The sequence below is a fragment of the Anthonomus grandis genome, unplaced genomic scaffold (genome assembly GCF_022605725.1).
Source record: "Anthonomus grandis grandis unplaced genomic scaffold, icAntGran1.3 ctg00000494.1, whole genome shotgun sequence".
NCBI classification, from domain to species: domain Eukaryota; kingdom Metazoa; phylum Arthropoda; class Insecta; order Coleoptera; family Curculionidae; genus Anthonomus; species Anthonomus grandis.
In genome coordinates, this window is record NW_026088516.1 from 31,749 (window position 1) to 53,940 (window position 22,192).

Consider the following 22,192-nt stretch of genomic DNA (forward strand, 5'->3'; position numbering starts at 1 on the left):
AATTTCCAGTCTGGTACTTCTACGTCCTTTGCACATTCAGCTATTAATAGGGAGTTGCCTCAGATTGAATCTCATAGCGATGCAGTACCCTATGGGACTACTTCCAATCCGTCTTTGACACAACAGTCTAGACTTCCACTCCAGGATTTATTGGAGCTTGCTCAAAGCAGTTGTCCTTATTTTAATCCTCAGCAGAGAACGTCAAGTACATCTGAGTCAAGACCTTCCTATGGTCGTTTCATGGAGCGCGACGGATCCAGAGTCTTTCAGTCTTCCGGAAATGAACTTAATGCAAAGTCCTCAATATCTTCGAATCCTATATCACAACCTCCTGTAAGTCAAATTAACTGTTATCCAGTGAGTTCAGCAAATGAGTCTCAATCAATGAGTCGTCAATCACAGGTTCGTTTTGGACCCCCCGTGGTTCATGCATCTCCTCCAGCAAACTCCACTGCTCATGGAGACAACTTGTCCCAGTCCATACCAATCAACGACTTAGTTCGTCATTTGGAAGAAGTAAATTTTTCTCCGACGGACACATCGAATCGAACTTACGGGCGTGAGCCGAGACAACTATCGCATCCCTCATACCATACACATGATGTGTTTCGATGGAATATTAAGTTTAATGGACAGACTAGTGTTAACGACTTTCTAGAGAGAGTTGAGGAAATACGTTTATCTCGAGGTGTACTTAAGGAGCAGTTACTCCGGTCTGCACCAGAGTTGTTTACTGGCGATGCCCTTCTTTGGTATCGTACCAATAAATTTGCCAGTTGGGATGATTTAGTAACTAAATTGAAAGATTCCTTTCGGCCTTATGACTATGAATATGGTTTGTGGGATGAAATACGTAGGCGCACCCAAGGATCACAAGAACGCGTCCTTACGTTTATTGTCGCAATGGAGAGTCTGTTTCGAAAACTTTCAGAAAGTCCCTCCGAATCAGTCAAACTTAACCTTATTCGTCGAAATTTACTTCCTTATATTCAAAGTAGGCTTGCTACCCATGAAATCCATGATCTTCACGAGTTGACTAGGTTAAGTCGAGCAATTGAAGAGACCGAAGCCAGAGTGCAGAGATTTGTCCCACCCCCCACAAACATTAGACAGCTATTAGAACCTGAACTTGCCTACAGAAAACCCAGTCATCACGTAGCGTCAATTGAGTCTTATTCAGAGCCTAGTGATGTTAAGCCGATTATTCCTAATAATCATTCGGCTTATTCAACTTCTATAGATGCAGTTTCTTCTGTTGTAACCTGCTGGAATTGCGGTGACAGCGGACATCGTTTTCGTAAATGTTCTAAGCCCAAAACGTTCTTTTGTTTCCGATGCGGAAAGAGAGACGTTAGTGCAAAGACTTGTCCAACATGCTCAAAAAACGAGGCATCGGCAAGAGCATAGGCCGTCCCTCTTGCCTATCTTTTGAATCGCAATCGGCTATTAGTCTATCCAAGCATGTTCGTACTTCCGCCGTCCTTGATTTCGTCTTGGCACATGCCAAAGGTGATGAGCGTCCTTATCTGCACATAGACATTTTTGGAAAATCACTATTAGGTTTACTTGATAGTGGAGCATCTCGAACTATTATTGGTTCTGCCGGATGGTCTGTTTTGTCTACTTATTGCACCCTTAAACAATCTGGGGCCACTGAGTGCACTGTAGCCAATGGACAACAATGTTCAATAAAAGGAATTGTGACCTTACCTATGAGGCTTCGCACTCGCGTAGTCCTTATGGATGTTTTGGTTGTTCCCTCCCTACCCCGTTCCTTGATCTTAGGTATTGATTTTTGGACTCGTATGGGGATCATACCTGACCTTAACACTGGGGAATGGCATTTCAAAGATGTTGCTCCATACTACTGTCACGAAACTGCCGCAATTCAATCCGTTGATACTCTGACTCCAACACAAAAAGAAACTCTCGACCGACTTATCGAGGATGTCTTTTCCAACATGAGTTCAACATTGGGTTGTACTAATTTGGTCAAGCTAGAAATCAGGACAAATTCAGCACCTATCAAACAGCGCTATTATCCTCTTTCCCGTGCCCTTCAAAAGGATGTCAATACTGAATTGGAACAAATGATTGCCAATGGTATTGTAGAACCATCTATTTCACCCTGGTCATCTCCAATAGTAATGGTTAAGAAAAAAACTGGCGAATGGCGTTTTTGTGTCGATTATCGCGCTTTAAATCGTGTGACCATCAAAGACAGTTATCCCATACCTTTTGTTTCTGCCACTTTAGATAAATTAAGAGATGCCAAGTTCCTTAGTACGTTGGATATTAAGTCCGCGTATTGGCAAATACCTATTGCACCAGAATCTCGCCCTCTTACTGCATTTACAGTCCCTACTAGAGGACTTTTCCAATTTACCCGTATGCCCTTTGGGTTGACTAATGCCCCTGCAGTGTGGCAAAGACTGATCGATTCTGTTATTGGTGTTGACTTAGAGCCATACGTCTTCGTCTATCTTGACGACGTAATCATTTCCACCCCGTCGTTCGAGGAACATATTCGTGTTTTACGTGAGGTCATACAGAGGATCGTTAAGGCAGGTCTAACTCTTAACAGAAAGAAGTGTACCTTTTGTAAACCCGAGTTAAAATATTTGGGGTACATTGTTAATTCTTCCGGTCTACTAGTGGACCCCGATAAGATTGAGGCTATTCTGCGTATACCAACCCCCAAGACTGTTACTGATATTAGAAGAATTGTTGGACTCGCATCTTGGTATCGGAGGTTTGTCCCTAATTTTTCCACGATAGTATCTCCCTTGACCTCATTGACCATGAAGAACGTAAAGTTTGTATGGAGTCCTGAATGTGAAAATGCTTTTAATACTATTAAAGAGAAACTGGTCAGCGCACCGGTTTTATCATGTCCAGATTTTGATCTTCCTTTTATTATCCAATGTGACGCTTCCGATTTTGGACTTGGAGCTGTCCTTTATCAGGTTCAAGGTGACGAAGAGCACGCTATTTGTTTCCTAAGTAGGTCTCTTACCAAAAACGAGCGTCGGTATAGCACAACAGAAAAGGAATGTTTGGCTGTCATTTTCGCCATCGAAAAACTCAGACCATATGTGGAAGGTAGCCATTTTACAGTGGTAACTGACCACTATAGTCTGAAGTGGCTTAATTCAATCAAAGATCCTGTTGGTCGCATTGCTCGATGGGCTGTAAGGCTACAACAGTACGATTTTGACATAGTTCATCGCAAGGGTAAAGACAACATCGTCCCCGATGCATTATCTCGTTCGGTACCAGTGATAGATGAGGTAGCACCTCTGAATGACATGTCAACGAACGATTCTTCTTTCCTGATCGACAAGTGGTATTCCCGCATGCTAAAACGCGTTAAAGAGCAACCATCTAAGTACCCACTATGGTGGATTTCTAATAATAAGCTCTATAAGCGCACTAAGTCAAAATACCCCGCTTTAGATAATCCTGACGATGCTTGGTTGCAGATTGTACCACGAAATCAACGATCTGATGTCATAAAGGCACATCACGATCCTCCCACCTGTGGTCATCTTGGAGTGTTTAAGACTCTTTCCCGTATTTCACAGAAATATTACTGGCCAAATATGAAGTGTGACGTAGCTAGGTATATTGCCCGATGTCACACTTGCTTAAGGACTAAACCTCTTCAAAAAGTCTCTTCTGGCCACCTTCTTAGTCCACAACCAACCTTGACTAGACCTTGGCAAATCCTCAGTGTAGACCTTGTGGGTCCCTTGCCTCGTTCTCGTTCTGGATATTCCTTCGTATTGTCAGTATATGATTTGTTCAGTAAGTATCCTCTCTTCTTTCCTTTACGAGTGGCTACCGCCAGCAGTATATTAAAATGGCTCGAGGACCATGTACTTTTGGTTTACGGAATCCCTGATAGAATCATTGCCGACAATGGACCTCAGTTTCGTAGTGGGGCTTTCCAAAATAAAATGCAAGAGTATGGTATCCAAATACGTTATACTGCTAATTACCACCCGCAGGCTAACCCTGTAGAGCGTGTCCACCGTGTTCTAAAAACCATCATCTCAAGCTATGTTGATGAGGATCATAGGACGTGGGATCTAATTTTGGCTAAGGCAGGTTGTGCAATCCGATCAGCAAGACACGAAGTTACGGGTCTAACCCCAAACTTTGTAATTTTTGGTAGAGAACTTCGATTTCTGTGTCCCACCCCGACTTTAATTTCTCCATCTAACCCTAATGATTCCGATCCAACTTTGCGATCGAAAACATTGGAAAAGGTATTTGTCGATGTTCAGAAAAGACTGAAGAGGGCTTGCGAGCAACGTAGTAGGCGTTATAACTTACGGCATCGCGATGAGCGTTTTCAACTTGGTCAGGAGGTATGGCAGAGAAATTATGTTATCTCTAATGCTGCCAAAAACTTTACTTCAAAGTTCGCGCCTAAATATCTTGGGCCCTACAAGATCAGCAAAATTCTCTCTCCATGGTCCTACGAAGTTTCGGACTTGACAGGCCGTTGTCGTGGAGTTTGGCATGCTAAAGATTTAAAGGCACATCCACCTGATAATAACGTTCAAGAGCAAATCTAATGTTAGTATCTAAGTTATAAGTCAGCGTAAATTAATTATTATAATAGATTCGTTTCTTTGTAGTTATTTTGAGGGTTCTTATAATGTTGTATTATATTAAGTATTTTCAAGTTAGGATTTCTTTTATTAGTTATTTAGTTAGATTAGTTTTTCTTTATTAGGGATTGAATTTCCATTGCAAGTTTCAGGTAAACTTCCTTTTCAGGAAGGAGGGGTGTGTTACAGGTTTAATCTCCAACAGATATATTAATTGATTTATTAATTTTTTTTACCAAGATAAAGTAAATCGCAACCATAGTTTCATAAAATAATTTATTTAAAAATCATACATAAATATACATACTACACAGATATGATACCGTTAAGATGGTCCCTCCTAACATACCCGATCTGAAACGCAAGGAAAACCATTATTGGATGAGGAAAGTAAATAATAATATGGGATATTGTTTCATTGTTTTGTTGATTGAATAGAATTAAGAACTGCCATTGATTTTGCATTGATTTTACCTTGCAGGTCAATTTGGCCTATTTTAGATTTTAATGAATACTGAGCACATTAACTATTTGTTTATTCTGTTCAAATCATAAGGATCAATAGTGATAAGAATGTTAATGTCAATCTGGTCTGTCAGTTTTTGTAAATTATTGTTGCTAAACCATGGCCTCAAGTTATAGATTGCTCCATAGTTGCAAATTACTTAAACCAATGTTGGTACCAGATAGTACCCAGTAGTTAAACCCAGCATGTCAACACCTAGGTACTTGACAGATAAATGCATTCCTTAAAATTTGGAGGGAACTGACAATCCTATTTTTAATAGATTCATTCTTTATCTGGTTCTAGAGTATGACAGATAGTTTCGCTTAATGCGGATGTGAAAAGGTAGACCCTATCTTGGCCTAATTTTTTTTTTGTAGTTACTAGTATGTGCTAGGATAGCTTAATTGCTGATTTTCTAAGTAGGCCTAAGAGTTTATAGGGCTCCTTGTTTTTGTTGTGTTAAATAAACCCCAGAAAAGGCCACATTCCATCTTCGGTAAGTTAGCACATGTTACATGCCTAAGTCATTTTCCTATTTTTTTCATCTAATTAATTTCTTATTTGCATGCTTTTCGGTTTAACTCAAAAGAACATCAATGCATCCAACTTTTCAGAGAGCAATTTTATAAAATTTAACTTACTTACCCACACAAAAATGCCATAAAATTGACAGCCATGTCGAACCTCATGTGTGGTCCCCATTTTTAGGCCTTCCTGTACCTTCTGCTTATCCTCTGCTTCTGCTTTTGCTGCATTTTTATTGTTACTGCTTCCACCTCACTTGCTACTCCACGTGTTACCACATCAAGTCGCTTGGATCATCACCTCCGGAACCTGCATTCCTTCCAATCGGCTACACCTAATACCGATTGCCCTCCACTACCTGCTAGACATTCTGGAAGCATCCTAACTGCTCGATCTGCTGCTGCCTCTTTTGACCCAAACGTATAGCTGCCAACAAAGGAGCCCCATTCAGATCAGGTGGGCCCTGCTACCAGTCGCTACAGAAACTCAGAATTTCAGGTAGCCCCTTTTTCTTTTTGGCTTGGTTCTTCAGGTATTCATTTATCGGTTCGTCGCAATTTATAGATTATTTTTTTTTTGAATTAATATGTAGAAATGATCGCAGATTTTAAATTCAATTTAGTAAAATTGTTTATATAACCACCATCACTGATTTGATTTGAAATTGGGAACTGAGTATATACGTATATGCGAGGTATTGTCAGATGTACAATTGAATAAGTATTAAGTGCTAAATTTTACTTTATTTTCTTTCTCATAATTTTAAATTTCATAACTATAACTTAAGTATTAGAGCATTACTGTCTTTGTATTTATTTTTTTTTTAATTGAGGTTATAGATTAAATTATTTGTCAATTATGACATTGATTTATCTTTCAATACTAAAGCTGGGTTTAACGATATAAAGCTGCGTTTTCTTTGCGTGCCCTAATAAAGGCTAATAATCATAACCCTGGAACCCACATTTAGGCATTGTGCGAGAAACAGTGCAATAATTTATTTCTTCGCAGTCTCCATTGTCTTAAGCAGATTTTTTTTTCACTTTTCCTTTTTTTTCTTTATTTTCACTTATAATTAAACTCGTGCAGCTGCCGCAATCACTTCAGTCGACGCCATTTTTAGTTTAATGCAAAAGTCAAGACATTGAATACATGAAAACACTCACAAAAAATGTCATATTGTCATGACTTTAACTGTCATGACATTATTATGTCGCATGAAAACGAGCCTTTAATATCGGAGGTATAACCTTACATGCGGCATTATCATTACCCGTTAGTCAGTATGGTGAACAACTAATTCCGTTACACCATGACACCGTTAATACTATTTATTGTAATTTGTGTGACTTAAAATTAATTATTGTTGATGAATATTCCATGGTTGGCGCCAGATTGTTTGACCATATTAACAGTAGATTGCAGCAAATCTTTAAGTCTGACGCCATCTTTGGAAATATTTCAATAATTTTATCCGGTGATAATCGTCAATTACCACCCAGTAAGGGATATGTATATTTTTTGCCCAGTAAAAACAAATCCGTATAAAGATTTATGCGGAACGCATCTGTGGGATCATTTTAAATATTTTGAACTTTCAGAAATAATGAGACAGAGTGAAGATAAGTCTTTTGCAGTTGCCCTTAATAATATGGCGTTTTGTAAAATGACCGACGAAGATGTGCAATTGATTAAGTCCAGGGAAGTCGACAATATTGACCAAATTCCTGAAGACACTATGCATTTATTTTCCACCAATGCAGAAGTAGAGGCATTCAATGAAATGAAACTGTCTACATTTAAAACTGAGCGAGCCGTAAGTCAAGCCATAGACGTAATCAAAAGGAGTTGCTCAGAACGACTAAAACATTTATTTCGGGAACACGCAAAAAGCTTAAAAAAGGGGGAGAGTTTTGGCCTAATGTTAAATTTAATATTGCAGGTAGATGCCAAATATTTCAAAGAATGTGGACACGAGTGATGGAATAGTCAATGGTGCAACAGGCATCCTACGTCAAATAGACTATGACCGAAATAAAATTCCATTCAGAGTGTGGATGGAGTTCTTCGATTCCAAGTCAGGCCAGGAATGCCGCAAGAGAAACGAATCCCTTAAGAAGTCTATGGGTGTGTTATACACTTGGACGCCCATAGAAAAAGCTGCAAGAGCTATTAAAGTTCAAAAAGGCAGCAATGTTCACGTTGAGCGTCTTCAGTTTCCTCTTGTAATCAGTGAAGGAATTACAATCCACAAGAGTCAAGGTGCCACCTACAAACAAGTGGCTGTTCACGTTGGAAATCGCATGACAAGAACCAGTACCTGTTGCGTGCAGTCGGGCTACAAAACTTAGTGGCCTCTACATCATTGGTAACTTTAAGGCCCCCAAACCGGTAACCGAAAAGGATGCCGCTTATAAAGAACTGGTAAATATGCAAGAAAACAAACTTATAACATCCAGGTATGACACTCAGTATCTTAATGATTCTAATGTCAAATACATTATTGCTTATTAATTATAAAAATAATATTATAAAAAATTTTAATTTTATAAAAAATAATCCCATTTTTAAAGACGCACATTTCCTAGTTTTTGTTGAAACCTGGTTACTTAAAAAGAAACAAAATTTAAAAATAAATGATTTGAAGTGTTTGCCAACCTGAATAACGATCAAACTGTAAGTAAACCCTTTGGCATAATTTGTTTCAAGAAAAAAATGTATCAGCAAAAATAAAGTCAGTGAAAAAATACACCAAAGATTTCTGTGGTACAGTGTTTTAAGCAATCACATTGTACTTTTTTTGTTTTGGTAAAAATAGTGAAAAATGACCGGTAGGGCTATGGATGGAGATCCCTCAAGTTTTTGCGTAAAATGCAAACAACAGTTTGAGGATATAAAAAATATTATCCAATGTACGGGGTGGGGTGTAAAAAGTACTACCATGGAAAGTGTGGAAATGTTGATATGCGCGGCTTTCACATGAAAAAGGCCACTTGGAAATGTGAAGGAGGGTCAAGTGAGGGAAGTAGCAAAAGTGAGCGTACAAGAAAAAGAAGCCGTGTTGACGATATTCTGGATCAGGATTTTGCCAGTGAAATCAGCAATACCTTGAAGTTTTTGGTGGCAAAGACCAAGGAGCTTACCGAAAAAGTAGACATGTTACTAGTGGAAAATAAAAGCCTTAAGGATGAAATTACATCATTAAAGGGGATCAAAGTACCAACACCTGTTTTAACTAATGGGAAGCCAGGTACATCGAATGCCAGTGCCTTAAAAAGCAGCAAGGTTTTGGTTGTAAAACAAAAAGAGGCCGAAAAAATGTAAATCAAGTGAAGGAGGACATTAGAAGCAAGGTGAACCCAACGGATATAGGGGCGGGATTGTCATTAGGAAAAGCCACCAAAAACGGTGGAATTATAGTCAATTGTAGTAACGAAAAGGACCTTACCAGTGTTAGGACTGAAATACAGCAGAAAATGGGCGCCAAGTACACTGTAAATGTGCCAAAAAATCTGGAAAGGCGAATTAAAGTGGTCGGAATAAATGAAAGTGAACATTCTTTAGGCGATGAAGAAATAGTGTCCAAAATCGAAAAGCAGAATAATATCCAGAGGCGTCCTGATACAAAAATTAAAGTACTACGAAGAACAACAATAAAAAGTTTAACTTAATCCTGTAAGTTGACCCAATTAACTATGGTCTTTTCATTGAAAGGGAAAAAATGAACATTGGATGGAATCGTTGCGTGGTATTTAATGACTACAATATTAAGAGGTGTTTTAAGTGCTGTCGGTATGGACATATGGCCAAAGAGTGTCAACAAAGTATGTGGTAAATGCAGTGGCAATCATGACGTAAAGGAATGTAACGCTGAAAGGGTTAATTGCGTAAATTGTGTCTTATCAAACCAGAAATTTGGCCTTAACTTTACCGCAGCCCAACATAACTCAGATAAACCCCGAGATTCCAACAGCTAATAATTTCTTTACAGATTTTAAAAGAATATCTATGGCCAAGATGAAGAAAATTCTTAAAAGTCTAAAAAACGTCGGGGGTGGTGAAAGTGGAATAACTAAACAAGTTCTATCTGATGCACTTTATGTTATTGGTGACCGACTTTTGGACATTGTCAATATATCACTGAGTAGTGGTGTTTTCCCGGAGTCATGGAAAGTGTCAAGTGTCATTCCAGTTCCCAAAGTGCAAAACACAAAAAAACATAGTGAATTTCGACCTATTAACACAGTTCCGATCTACGAAAAGCTACTAGAAATGTGCGTTAAAGAACAATTAGTGCAGTTTTGTGACAAAAACCAGATAATAGCGCCCAACCAATCAGGTTTTCGTGAAAATCACTCTTGCGAGTCTGCAGTTGTAAATATTTGTGATGAATTTCTTAAAGCTATAGATTCTGACAACTACGTTTTGGCTGTCTCTCTGGACTTTAAAAGAGGCTTCGAGACCATAAATAGGGATATTTTGTTAAAAAAATTAAAAAGCATAGGTGTAAAACACAATGCTCTAAAATGGTTTAAATCTTATTTGTCCAACAGAGTTCAAAAAGTTAAATATAATAATTTTTTATCTGAATATCTAATAGTTAATTACGGCGTACCACAGGGAACAGTGTTGGGCCCATTACTGTTTTTGTCGTACAGGATGGCCAAATAAGCGAGGTAAGCGGCTGTATCTCAGGACCTGTACACCTGCAACAATGGAATTTTTTTTATTATTATAAACGTGGCTGTGAGAAAATTCTGGAAATTATTTTTAAGTTCCGTATTTCACCGCAAGAGGGCGCAACTAAAAATTAAATAAAACTTAAGTATTAACTTATACTTTTGATATTATTTTTAGTAAGCCTAGATAATTATAATTTTGGTTTTATGAATCATTGACGTACGAACGATAGTAGGGGTGGGGGAAGCTATTGAAAGTGGAATCATTAAAATCGGTGTAAATTCTAAACCACTTATTCGATTTGAGCAATTCAAAATTTATTTGCAAGATAAATATAGCTGCTTTAAAAGTCTGATCTTATCACTACCCTGTAGTTCCTAATAAAACCGCCAGAGGGCACAATTTGTAATAATTCCAGTTTTTTTTCATTTTGCTCCAAAAATTCAAATCGAATGGTAGATTTTTGACATCATATTTAAAAAGTAGATAAAATTTGCAAAAATACTGTGAAAACCGCACGATGATATCTTTGCTTGTTTAAAAGTTATAGCGAATTAAAGTCTTTTACGCACCGAGTCCAAACTTATATACCGCCATCTAGCGCTCGGCCTTAGAATGTCTAGTTAACGTATAGTAGGCGGCAAAAACAAAAGAAACTTTTAAAAAGGATTGTATGTAAACGTCAAATATTTATTAGACGGCCAGTTTAAATCTGTTTTCAATTTTCTTTGCTCGATTTTTTGTAAAATGCCTTTAACAAATAATGAAGCTGTGGATTTGATTGCGGTTTTCTTTGAGTGCTTTCAAAATGCAGCAATAGCTGAAAGACAGTATGCCCTTCGCTATCCAGATCGCCGCCATCATGGCAGAAGAATTTTTCCACGGTTGGTACAGCGACTACGCGATACTGGGAGTTTTAGTCGGCCCAAATTTAGAAGCCGTCGCTCTACTGGAAGAACTGAAGAAAACATTATTAATGTGTTGGCCTACATAGAGTTTAATAGGCATATTGGAATTCGTGCGTTATCTTTAGATTTGGGAATAGCTCGAACTACTGTTCAAAATATACTTGAAGACCACAGGTAATACATCTTTTTATTATAATTTTCTACTCGAATATAGGCATTTCTTTTTATTTTAAGGCTACACCCTTTTCATATAATCCTACACCAAGCTCTAAACGAACATGATTTTGAGCGCCGAATTGATTTTTGCCAATGGATACTAGCAATGATTCGCGAAAACAGGGATTTTTTGTCACAGATTCTGTGGACCGATGAAGCCACTTTTTGTAGCGATGGGAAAGTCAACAGGCATAATATGCATTATTGGTCGGTTGAAAATCCTCGTTGGATGCGAGAAGTCCAGCACCAAGGCCGCTGGAGTGTAAACGTGTGGTGTGGCATTATCGGATGAAATGAACTTCATCTTCATCTTCAATAATTATCGAATGAAAATTATTGGTCCTTATTTTTTTGATGGCACATTAACCGGTAATGTTTTTTTGCAATTTTTAACAAATTCCTTGCCTATTTTAATGGAAGATTTGACATTGGAAGTAAGACGGACCATGTATTTCCAATTGGACGGGTGCCCAGCACATTTTTCCCGTTTGGTGCGGCATCATATAAATAATTACTTTCAAGGGCGCTGGATCGGAAGGGGTAGTCTATATCCTTGGCCGGCCAGGTCACCCGACTTAACATGCCTAGACTTTTACTTATGGAGTCGTTTAAAAGATATTGTGTACCAAACTCCACCTACAACAAGACAGGATATGAAAAACAGAATCCGTGGTGCAATAAATGAAATATCAGCTGCTGAAATCGAAACAGCAGTTTTATCCACCCAAAGAAGGTTGGAAGCTTGTTTGGAATGTGATGGAAAGCAGTTTGAACACCTATCGAGGCATTAAATACCAAATATGTTTGGGTTTAAAATCGGTTCTTTTCAGAACCATAATTTAAATATAAAAAGAAATTCGTTAATAAAATTATTCGCCTTAAGAAAGTCACATAAACTTCCAGTCATTCTGTGATACATAGGTATTGTTAATTTATAATTTATCAATCAATTATTACTTTCATAATTTATTAATTATGACAACATCATGGTATCCTAGTTGTGGTAATACTAATTAGAGATTTTTAGACGAGACACTAGATGGCGGTACGTAAGTTTAGGCTCGGTGCGTAAAAAACTTTAATTCGCTATAACTTTAAAACGAGCAAAGATATCATGTGCGGTTTTCACAGTACTTTTTCAAATTTTATTCACTTTGTAAATAGGATGTCAAAAATATACCATTTAATTTGAATTTTTGGAGCCAAATGAAAAAAACTGGAATTATTACAAATTGTGCCCTCTGGCGGTTTTATTAGGAACTACAGGGTAGTGATGAGATCAGACTTTTAAAGCAGCTATATTTATCTTGCAAATAAATTTTGAATTGCTCAAATCGAATAAGTGGTTTAGAATTTACACCGATTTTAATGATTCCACTTTCAATAGCTTCCCCCACCCCTACTATCGTTCGTACTTTAATAATTCATAAACCAAAATTATAGCAAATTATCTAGGCTTACTAAAAATAATATCAAAAGTATAAGTTAATATTTAGGTTTTCGGAGAAAAAGACGTTTCTTTTATTTAATTTTTAGTTGCGCCCTCTTGCGGTGAAATACGGAACTTAAAAATAATTTCCAGAATTTTCTCATGGCCACTTTTATGATAATAAAAAAAATTCCATTGCTGCCAGATGTACAGGTCCTGAGATACAGCCGCTTACCTCGCTTATTTGGCCACCCTGTACATAAATGACATAGTAAGACTAACAAAAAAATGTTCTATAGTTTTATTTGCAGACGATACCATGTTATATATTATTGGTAAAAACTTAAAACAAATTATAGCGGACATAAATGATGAACTTAAAAATCTATTTTGCTGGCTTTGTAAAAACAAATTAAGTTTAAATACCACTAAATCTAAATTCTGCATATTTGCAAAAAAATCTAAAACAAGTTTACTAGATGTCCAAAGCATTGCTATAACAATAAACGGTGAAAGATTGATGTACGACAAAAATATTAAGTAAAGGGTGTTCAGATAGGGACGCTCGATGTTTGAACGGCGCGCGCGCCCAAACCGGTGGGGATACAGCTGTCAAATTTTGTGAGGTTATTAAGTTAGTCTTGACATTTTATCATGGAGCAGTACACGATTCAACAACGCGTGGAAATTGTGAAAATTTATCATCAAAACAGATGTTCGATTCGTGAAACGTTCCGCGCATTGCGTCCAATTTATGGTGCGCATGGCCGTCCTGCTGAGTCTACTATTCGACGTCTGCTCAATAAATTTGAGAGAACTGGCTCAGTGGCAGACCAAACAACACCCGTACGGCAACGAACAGTAAGAACAATCGAGAATATTGCTGCTGTGCGAGAGAGCGTGCGTCAAGACCCGCATCAGTCATTGCGGCGAGGTGCACAAGAACTTGCCCTTCCAAAGACCTCAACATGGACAATTATGCGTCGAGACTTGAAATTGCACGCGTACAAAATTCAATTGACGCAAGAATTGAAACCCAAAGACCATGGACAGCGCCGTACATTTGCCGCATGGGCTCTAGAGCAGTTGCAAGTCGACCCTGCATTTGCACGAAAAATCATCTTCAGCGACGAGGCGCATTTCTGGATGAACGGGTATGTCAATAAACAGAATTGCCGTATATGGGCTGACCAAAATCCTGAAGTGACTTGCTCAATTGCTATGCATCCTGCTAAAGTGACTGTATGGTGCGGTTTCTGGGCTGGCGGCGTAATCGATCCATATTTTTTTGAGGACGCTATGGGCAACGCGCTTACGGTCAATGGAGATCGGTATCGCGCCATGATTAATGATTTCCTGTGGCCTCAACTGGACGATATGGATCTAACAGACATCTGGTTCCAGCAGGATGGCGCTACGTGCCACACCGCACGCGCAACGCTGGATTTACTGCATGAAAAGTTCAACGGTTTCATTATTTCGCGCGGCGGCGATGTGCACTGGCCACCAAGATCGTGCGATATAACGCCTTTAGACTTTTTCCTGTGGGGCTACGTGAAGTCTCAAGTGTATGCGGATAAGCCAGAAACAATTGCAGCATTAAGGGCCAACATCATTCGCGTCCTCGGACAGGTAGACGCTGAAATGTGCGGAAAAGTGCTCGAAAATTGGACCATGCGAATGCACGCTGTACAGCGCAGTCGCGGTGGCCATTTAAACGATATAATCTTCCATACATAATGTCGTCGAATGCTATTTACGATCAATATAGACTTTTAGTGCTGACTTAAATTTTTTTCCTTTTTTTTCCATTTTAACTTTCGAGCGTCCTTATTTGAACACCCTTTACTTGGGAACAATTCTGGACTCAAATTTAAATTTTCATTTACACGCTGATTACATTATGAGGATGTTTTCAAAAAAGGTTGGATTTATAAACAGAGTAGGCCCAAATTTATCACTTTATGCTAAACTTTCTTTATACAATGCCATTGCACTTCCTCATATACAATTTTGTTCAACATTATTATATAATTTGCCTCAGTATAAAATCAACCAAATTGAGAAAATTCAAAATCGAGCCATGAGAACGATTTTAAAATGCAACCGATACACACCTTTTAAAATTATGTTAAATGTTTTAAATATGTTATCTGTTCAACAAAGGATTGCTTTTAATGTTAATTTTTTTATATTTAAATTAAAACAAGGTCTTTTGCCAAAATATTTAACTGATAAATTATCAATTTTTCGAGACGTGCATAATTATAACACAAGAAACTATACTGATTTTATTTTAGTTAATAGATGTAATACCAACCAATTGCTAAATTCTATTCTTTGCAAAGGCTTTAGTGAGTTTAATAAATTACCAAATGATATAAAAGTTTGTAATAGTGTTAACCTCTTCAAAAGGCTACTAAGGGAATACGTCTTAACAAAATATTAATGTTAGTATAACCACAAAAATGTAATTTTTCCCGATTATGACAGATTTTTATTTTATTTTTGATTTTCTGTAAATAGGTAATATGTAAATGATTATTTTGTATTCTTAATTATACTGTAAAATTGTCTTTAATTTTAAATATTTAGTTTGTACGCATCCATATCTAGGTCATGGTTAGGGTGGTGTGTTTCTATGTTGCCGGGATATCGTCATTGTCCTGGTGACCCGGATAAAACGTGCAGCCATGGAAACAGCGTGGGACCGCACTATTTTGGCTGAGTCAACAAGGCCGCAACCCGACCCGAGCGCAACCAAATCAAAACATCGATTGTGGAATTACGTGTGTGTGTGTGTGTGTATGGATGTAAAATAAACTAAACAAGCTGTTCGGGCAATTTAGTCACATTGGCAACGCTGCTTGAAACTGATGGGGACCGAAGCGGTAGCAGCATACGTTAAAATACAAATATGCCCAGCCAATCAGAGAAATTGAGAGTGGCGCAGCACTGCTGATCCTTTCGTGAAAGTTCGTACGTCAAATTTCGTTGCCGATTAGCTACGGAAATTGTAAATCAAGGCATTGGTTTTGTTTAATTTAACCTATATTGCAGATTTTATTTGCTTTACTTGCTTCCTAATAATTGATTTAATTATCAACAATTATATCAACTTTGCGACTATTTGAGTGAAAATTCATAGTGTAGAGTGTTGAGTTTTTACTCCATTATCTATACAATCCATATCTGTGCTGGTTTTGGGCTCAAAAACAAACAATTTAGTGTTTGAGTTTCATTACCTTTCAATAAACTTGCCAGTGTTTCTTAGTGCATAATTTCCTTCCACTTAAACCAATATTTGCATTTATCTGTTGCTGTCTGTTAGACAATTATGGCATCACTAAGGTAAGATACATATAATTTTTTTAGTTCTAATTTGAATAATTATTTATTTTGCAGTCAACAAAATGCAATCTGTGAAGTTTATGATAAGGAATTTTCCAGCACATCTACCAGAAACAGGCATTGGAAAAAGTTTCACCCTGAATTTGTTGGGAAGGAACAAATAAAACACATTATATGTCCAATGTGTACTAATGATATCCAGACATTTTCATATTTTAACTGTTTAAACAAATATTTGCTTGATATTCACCATATAACTGTCAAAGAATCAATTTTAAATTTTAGGAATTTTGAAGAATTGACATCTTGGAGGGCACAAGATAATAGAGAAGTAGATTATGCTTGTCAGACCCGAAACAAGTTTAAGAATTGGGAAGAACACATATTTTACAATTGCAACAGGAGCGATATCAGAGGTTGTACAAAGTCTTTAAAAGTTATCATTATCAAACATACATAAGTATTTTTTGTTGTGTTTACTTTTAGGATTTAATAGCGCGTGCAAAGTGAGAAGTCTGGGGGAAGCATTCGCATTCAAGGAACATGTCAACAAAACCAAACTCAAATAGCTATCAGCATAAAATTGTAATAGAAGCCCATAACAAAGCCGAAAAAATGAATGGTAAGGTAGAATTTTTAGAATTTGGAAAATTTAAAGTCAAAGTGTTTCGGTAAGTGGTAAGTTCTATGTTGTGTCTTGTCATGAACTATGTGATGAGCAATGTCGCACTGGATACTGTAACATCTGTAAAATATGTTTTCATAAATACAGATGTGAGTGTCCAGAAAATTCTGTTAAAACAGTACTTTGTAAACATATACATGCTGTAGGCTGTAGCCATTTTTGAGCAGAGGAGCGAGTTTGTTGTAGGTTCCCCAACTGTGAGTAAAGAGGAAGAGGATAAAGTTTTGTTTGTTGATCAACCCACAACTAGCCAAATCAATTATCAGGAGGATGTAAACCATTTTATTCAGGAGAGTTCAAAAATGAAAGTCAATAGTTCTGCAATGGACTTTGAAGAAAATCGAGAAGTAGTTTGAGTAAAATATAAGTTACATTTTTATTACATCGTTTATACTTATTTTAAGATTGCATTGCAAGAAATTTGTAGCTATGGTAGAAGTTTAGATAAAAATGCATTTGCCAGATTTATGGCTGTAATCAACAAATTTAAAAATAAAGAAGTGAACGAAGAAAATTCTCAGGGCATTGAAAAGAAAAGAAAAATTGAAAAACAAATGTACTATCAAAATAAAAAATAAGCTAGATTTCTTTGTGTTTTTAATGGCTAGATAATATTTGAATTGTAGCTATTTTTTTATGTTTGTATAGCTGTGAAGTTAACAAAAATAGGATGTGGTATTTTATATGCTATTTTGTGTTATAATTAGTATAATATAACTAAGTATATTTTTTGTAAGGCTTAATTTGGTGTAGGTTTCAAATTGTAAAAACAAATTTTAAGACGTCATAATGGTTTAAATAACGGTGTTGGTTTCTGTATAACTATTTTTATATCTTTTATTTTAAGACTAAAATGTTAGCTTATTTTGTATGTTAATATTCAACTAATCATTTTCTACATTTTGTTTGCTATGTTTTTAATATTTTTTAGGGTGCAGAAAAGCTAATTGGATTAACTTAAAATTGACACGGAACAAGGGGAAAGATCCTCTGTGAGTATATATTTATTAATTAAAATGTATATAGAGCAGTAATTTATTTTCATGTTACTATTGAATGGAAGTTTGAATGGTTTGGGCTGTATATACATGAGCAGCAGAGATGACAAATAAGCTAAAGAAGTGCGAGTCTACATACTATATACCAGATTAATACATTTAGCCTCTTTGCATTTAATTTTGAGGTTGTTGATATTAAAAATACCATAAATTATTATATTTAAATAACAAATAAATTTATAGATTTTTTATTATTTGAAATAAACAAAGTTAAAATATAATTTCTACGTTTTTTTTTTTGTTTTCTGTTCTTATACTTTGACTTTTTAGTCATATTTACCCCATTATCTAGCTTTTCCAACCATATATATACTTTATATCAACCACTAAAGTATAATGTATAAAATATGTATAGTGGTAGGGTAGTGGACAATTTAAAATAATTAAAATAATATACTTTCAAATAACTATTGACAATTATTATATTACTAAGGTGCATATTAGAATTATGACATAGAGGTATGTAAAAATGCAAACTTTAACATGTTCACCATATATTGTTAAAAAATTGAATTGCCATTTATTTTTATTTTCTAACTTTTTTATTTATACACTCATCCACCTATTAACCAATTAATTTATCAGCTCTACACACCAATTCAATTTCGTATCACCCCATTTTTAATATTTAACTAACTAATAATAATTAAATAATAGATACATTGCGCTTACACGTACCGCTATAAACAAATTTAGTCAATAAAAGAGAGAATTTGCTATAAAAACCAAATTTGGCAAGTATTTTTAAAATAATAATTGATCACACGCTGTAAATATTTAAAAAAATCAATAATCCATTTACTAATAATAGCTAAAGTATCTTCTTATTAAATGTTTTTAATGCATATTGCACTTTTCTTCATCTAAAATATATACGCATCATAAAAACCTAATTAAATATAAATATGAATAGAAAAACTTTACATACATTGAAAATTTCCTATTTTGAATTTGGCGGTTCGCATACCAGGCTCTCGCGGATGCCGAAGCGCTCTCATTGGCTAGGCATATTTGTATTTTAACGTATGCTAGCGGTAGCGAGAAGTTGTACAGCGGGCTGTGCATGTGTGTGCGAACATTGAACAGAACAGACTGTTAAGGTGGGTCCAGACTTGAACATTTTAGCCCGAACGAACAGAAAGAGCTGAGCGAGCAAAGCCGAATTCGCTAAGTGTGGACTTGCGCCCGAGCCGAATCTAACGAGCCGGAACGTTTTCCGGAGCTTGTCGGTAAATCGGAAATGCTCAAAGAGGTTTATTGTTCGCCGAATTATTCAGTTGACGGAATCAATATAGTTCGCGCGGTTCGCAGCATTCGAGTTGTCTGTGTATTTTGAAGGTACGGCAAAAATAAGAAAGAGTTATTTAGTTTTATTATTTAAATAATAATTTGATAATGGAGTGGAATAGGGAAGCATGTTTAAAATTAATTGACATTTATGAACAAAACCCTGTGTTGTGGAATCCCAAACACGGATTGTATTACAATAAAATAAAAAAGCATGACGCCTGGGTGAATATTGGTCAAAACATGCAGTGTGGTAGTGAAGAGGTAAAAAAGAAAATGGAGAGCATGTTGGCAAGTTTCAGGCGGGAAAAATCCAAAGGCAAAAAATCTGTTGGTACCGGTAAAGGTAATTTATACAGCACTGTGGACCAAATTAGGTGTTATATTTTAAAAACAATTTCTTTTATAGGTAGGCAAGAAGTGTATATATCCAAATGGTTTGCTTTCACCCGAATGGCCTTTTTATTAGACAGAGATGAACCAACAGAAAAATTAACTTCTCTCAATGTAAGTATATTTGACTCATAAATAATAATAGGCAGAAACTGAAGTAATATTTACATAGGTATTAATTATATTTATTTATTGTAAAAGTAAGTTGCAAATTTATCCCGCACTTCTTTTGCTTCCAATGATGTTTTACGTGGAATTTGCCTGATGGGTATGAATGATGACAAATCATTGTTGCCACTTCTCCAGTTACCAGGAATTATATTTCCCATGCTGTCTTCTTGGTCAAATGTTCCAGGAGGAGTATAAGTATTTTGAGATTTACTTTTTCGTAGAAAGTTATGTAGGCATACTGCTGTCATGACTACGTATTTTGCCTTTTCTGGTTCCAATAGCATGGGTTTTCGTAAAACTCGAAAAACTGCAGAAACAATGCCGAAAACATTCTCTACAACTCTTCTTGCACGACTTAGGTGGTAGTTGAATTTTCTTTGCGTTGTACCTTTTTCGTGCATCCCCGAGTACGGTTTCATTATCCTCTTTGTCAAGGGAAATGCCTCATCTGCTAAGAAAACATATGGCATATTATTGCCTATTTCGGGCAGTAACTTGTCCATAGGAAGGTGTAGCCTGTCTTCTGTGATTTTTCTATGTAGTGAAGTATGTTTAGAAACACCGCCGTCTGAAATTCTACCTTGAGAACCAATGTCCACAAAAATAAAATTGTATGCCGCATTCACAACTGCAAATAACACAATACTAAAATTTGATTTATAATTATAATATTCACTTCCAGTATTGAAAGGGCTTGTTATTATAATATGTTTCCCATCCATGGAGCCCACACAATGTGGAAATTGCCATTGTTCGTAAAAAATCTTGGAAATTTGAAGCCATTCTTCGGCAGTTGATGGAATCTGAAATAAAATAAAAAACGGCCTAAGTTTAGGACTAAATTTAAAAAAAAAATATAGATGCACAATTATTTTTTGATATATTTTATATATCAAAAAATATTCTTGAAAACGGTTCGTGCACTTGTCGGTTTAAACCTATACCTTATTTTTTAATTAGGAGTTTTTGACGAAATTTTTGGTTATGTTATTTTAATGCGGAAATGTTTTTTTTTCTAGGATGACACAGAAACGATGGAGGCTGCTTCGCAAGAAGATATTGAGGATTCCCTTGATCAATCTACAGATATAAATGATGATCATTCACAAAACGACAGAGGCAATCTTGATGAAAGCCAAACCGAACTTCCTCAAGTGAAAAGAACATGTCGTGTAAACTTAAAAAAAGGAACAAAACAGAACATATCTCGGGAAGATAGCACTATTGCCGAAGCCTTTGGAATGCTAAAAAGCGTAGTAGCAAAGGAAAAGCCCGCAGAAATATCCGATAGTTGTACTGATTATGGAAAGCATGTGGCAAATAAGCTGAGAAATTATTCGGAGAGGACTAAAGCGATAGTACAGTACCATTTTAATAATATATTATTTCAAGCTGACATGGGTAATTTTGAAATAAATAGAAATGCAGCAGCTATGAATGTTGCTGCAAACTATCAGAATTCGTCCATAACTTTGCCCACTGGTCACTTTACGACACCCATTCCAACACCTTCTCCACAAGAAACGTCACAAAGTGAAGTTTCATATACTGATTGTCAACTCCGATCAGCGAAGTTAATGCTCAAGAAGAAACAGGTTCACTTGGAACAGCCGCTAATTTCTTAAGCAACTGGCAAATTGAACATTACTAACTACCTACCAATTATTGGAAAAAAAGTTCATTATTTTCTATTTTTTTCTGCTTTATTTTTGTGTTCGTTAATTAATATAGGTTCTAATATCACTTATAATGCATATGTATTATTTCTTACCTTTATCTGGTTCTTTAAACTCAAGGTTAGCCCTTTACATGTTTCTGCCACTATGATGCTAATACTTTGTTTTGATATTTTAAACAAATACTGAAGGCTGGTGAAAGAATCGCCAGAAGCTAAAAACCTCAATGTTAAGGCTAAACGATCTTTAACTGGTATTGCTTTGCGTAACTTTGTATCCGTCTTTTGAATTACAGGTCCAATTAAATTTATCAACTCCTCAAAATCTTCTGAAGTCATTCTGGTAAAATTTTTTAAATGAATGTGGTCCATTTCTAATAACAAGTTATTGTTGCGCTGTCGATACAATTTTCGTACCCATTGGCTCCGCGCTTTTTTCTTCTTTTTGGCAGCAATTTTACAAATAAGAAAAAAAGAGCTAAATACTACCGCTAACTCAGTATTCATATTCAATCTTGAAATTCACTATCTTACTTTTACCAGCACTTTTGTATATCTTTGCGGAAAAAAATAACAATAGCAAATACATAAACACTTCGAGCAGTTGGAACTTTTAATGCTCGCGCGAACGGATCGACCTATGCTCTGTCTGTTCGCTCTGCTTATTTCCGCACGCTCAGCTCGTTC

The 22,192-nt window shown here is 36.2% G+C and overlaps 2 protein-coding genes and 2 long non-coding RNA genes across 4 annotated transcripts; 3 read left to right on the plus strand and 1 right to left on the minus strand.

Annotated features, from left to right (window-relative positions):
• Positions 1–4,878: 4,878 nt before the first annotated feature.
• On the minus strand, positions 4,879–5,914 carry LOC126749668 (uncharacterized). The gene is made up of 2 exons (XR_007665251.1): positions 5,773–5,914; positions 4,879–4,973 (listed from the first exon to the last, which is right to left on the minus strand). It is a non-coding gene; the product is annotated as an uncharacterized LOC126749668 (long non-coding RNA).
• Positions 5,915–13,863: 7,949 nt separating this feature from the next.
• LOC126749664 (uncharacterized) lies at positions 13,864–14,625 on the plus strand. Its single transcript, XM_050459355.1, has one exon. It carries the CDS (start codon positions 13,864–13,866, stop codon positions 14,623–14,625), a length of 762 nt encoding a protein of 253 aa, XP_050315312.1.
• Positions 14,626–15,334: 709 nt separating this feature from the next.
• On the plus strand, positions 15,335–17,576 carry LOC126749666 (uncharacterized). Its single transcript, XR_007665249.1, has 4 exons — positions 15,335–16,236; positions 16,291–16,652; positions 16,723–17,268; positions 17,326–17,576. It is a non-coding gene; the product is annotated as an uncharacterized LOC126749666 (long non-coding RNA).
• Positions 17,577–19,372: 1,796 nt separating this feature from the next.
• LOC126749665 (uncharacterized) lies at positions 19,373–21,455 on the plus strand. The gene is made up of 2 exons (XM_050459357.1): positions 19,373–19,773; positions 20,850–21,455. The coding sequence occupies exons 1-2, from the start codon at positions 19,375–19,377 to the stop codon at positions 21,453–21,455; spliced, it is 1,005 nt and encodes a 334-aa protein (XP_050315314.1). The 5' UTR covers positions 19,373–19,374.
• The last annotated feature ends 737 nt before the right edge of the window (positions 21,456–22,192 follow it).

What these genes read in the sequence shown, in the direction of transcription:
- LOC126749664 (XM_050459355.1), top strand. Translation starts at nt 13,864, where the DNA reads ATGCGTCGAGACTTGAAATTGCACGCGTACAAAATTCAATTGACGCAA.
- LOC126749665 (XM_050459357.1), top strand. Translation starts at nt 19,375, where the DNA reads ATGGAGTGGAATAGGGAAGCATGTTTAAAATTAATTGACATTTATGAA. An exon ending in AAAAATTAACTTCTCTCAAT is followed by an intron (nt 19,774 to 20,849) that starts GTAAGTATATTT and finishes TTTTTTTTCTAG; the next exon opens with GATGACACAGAAACGATGGA.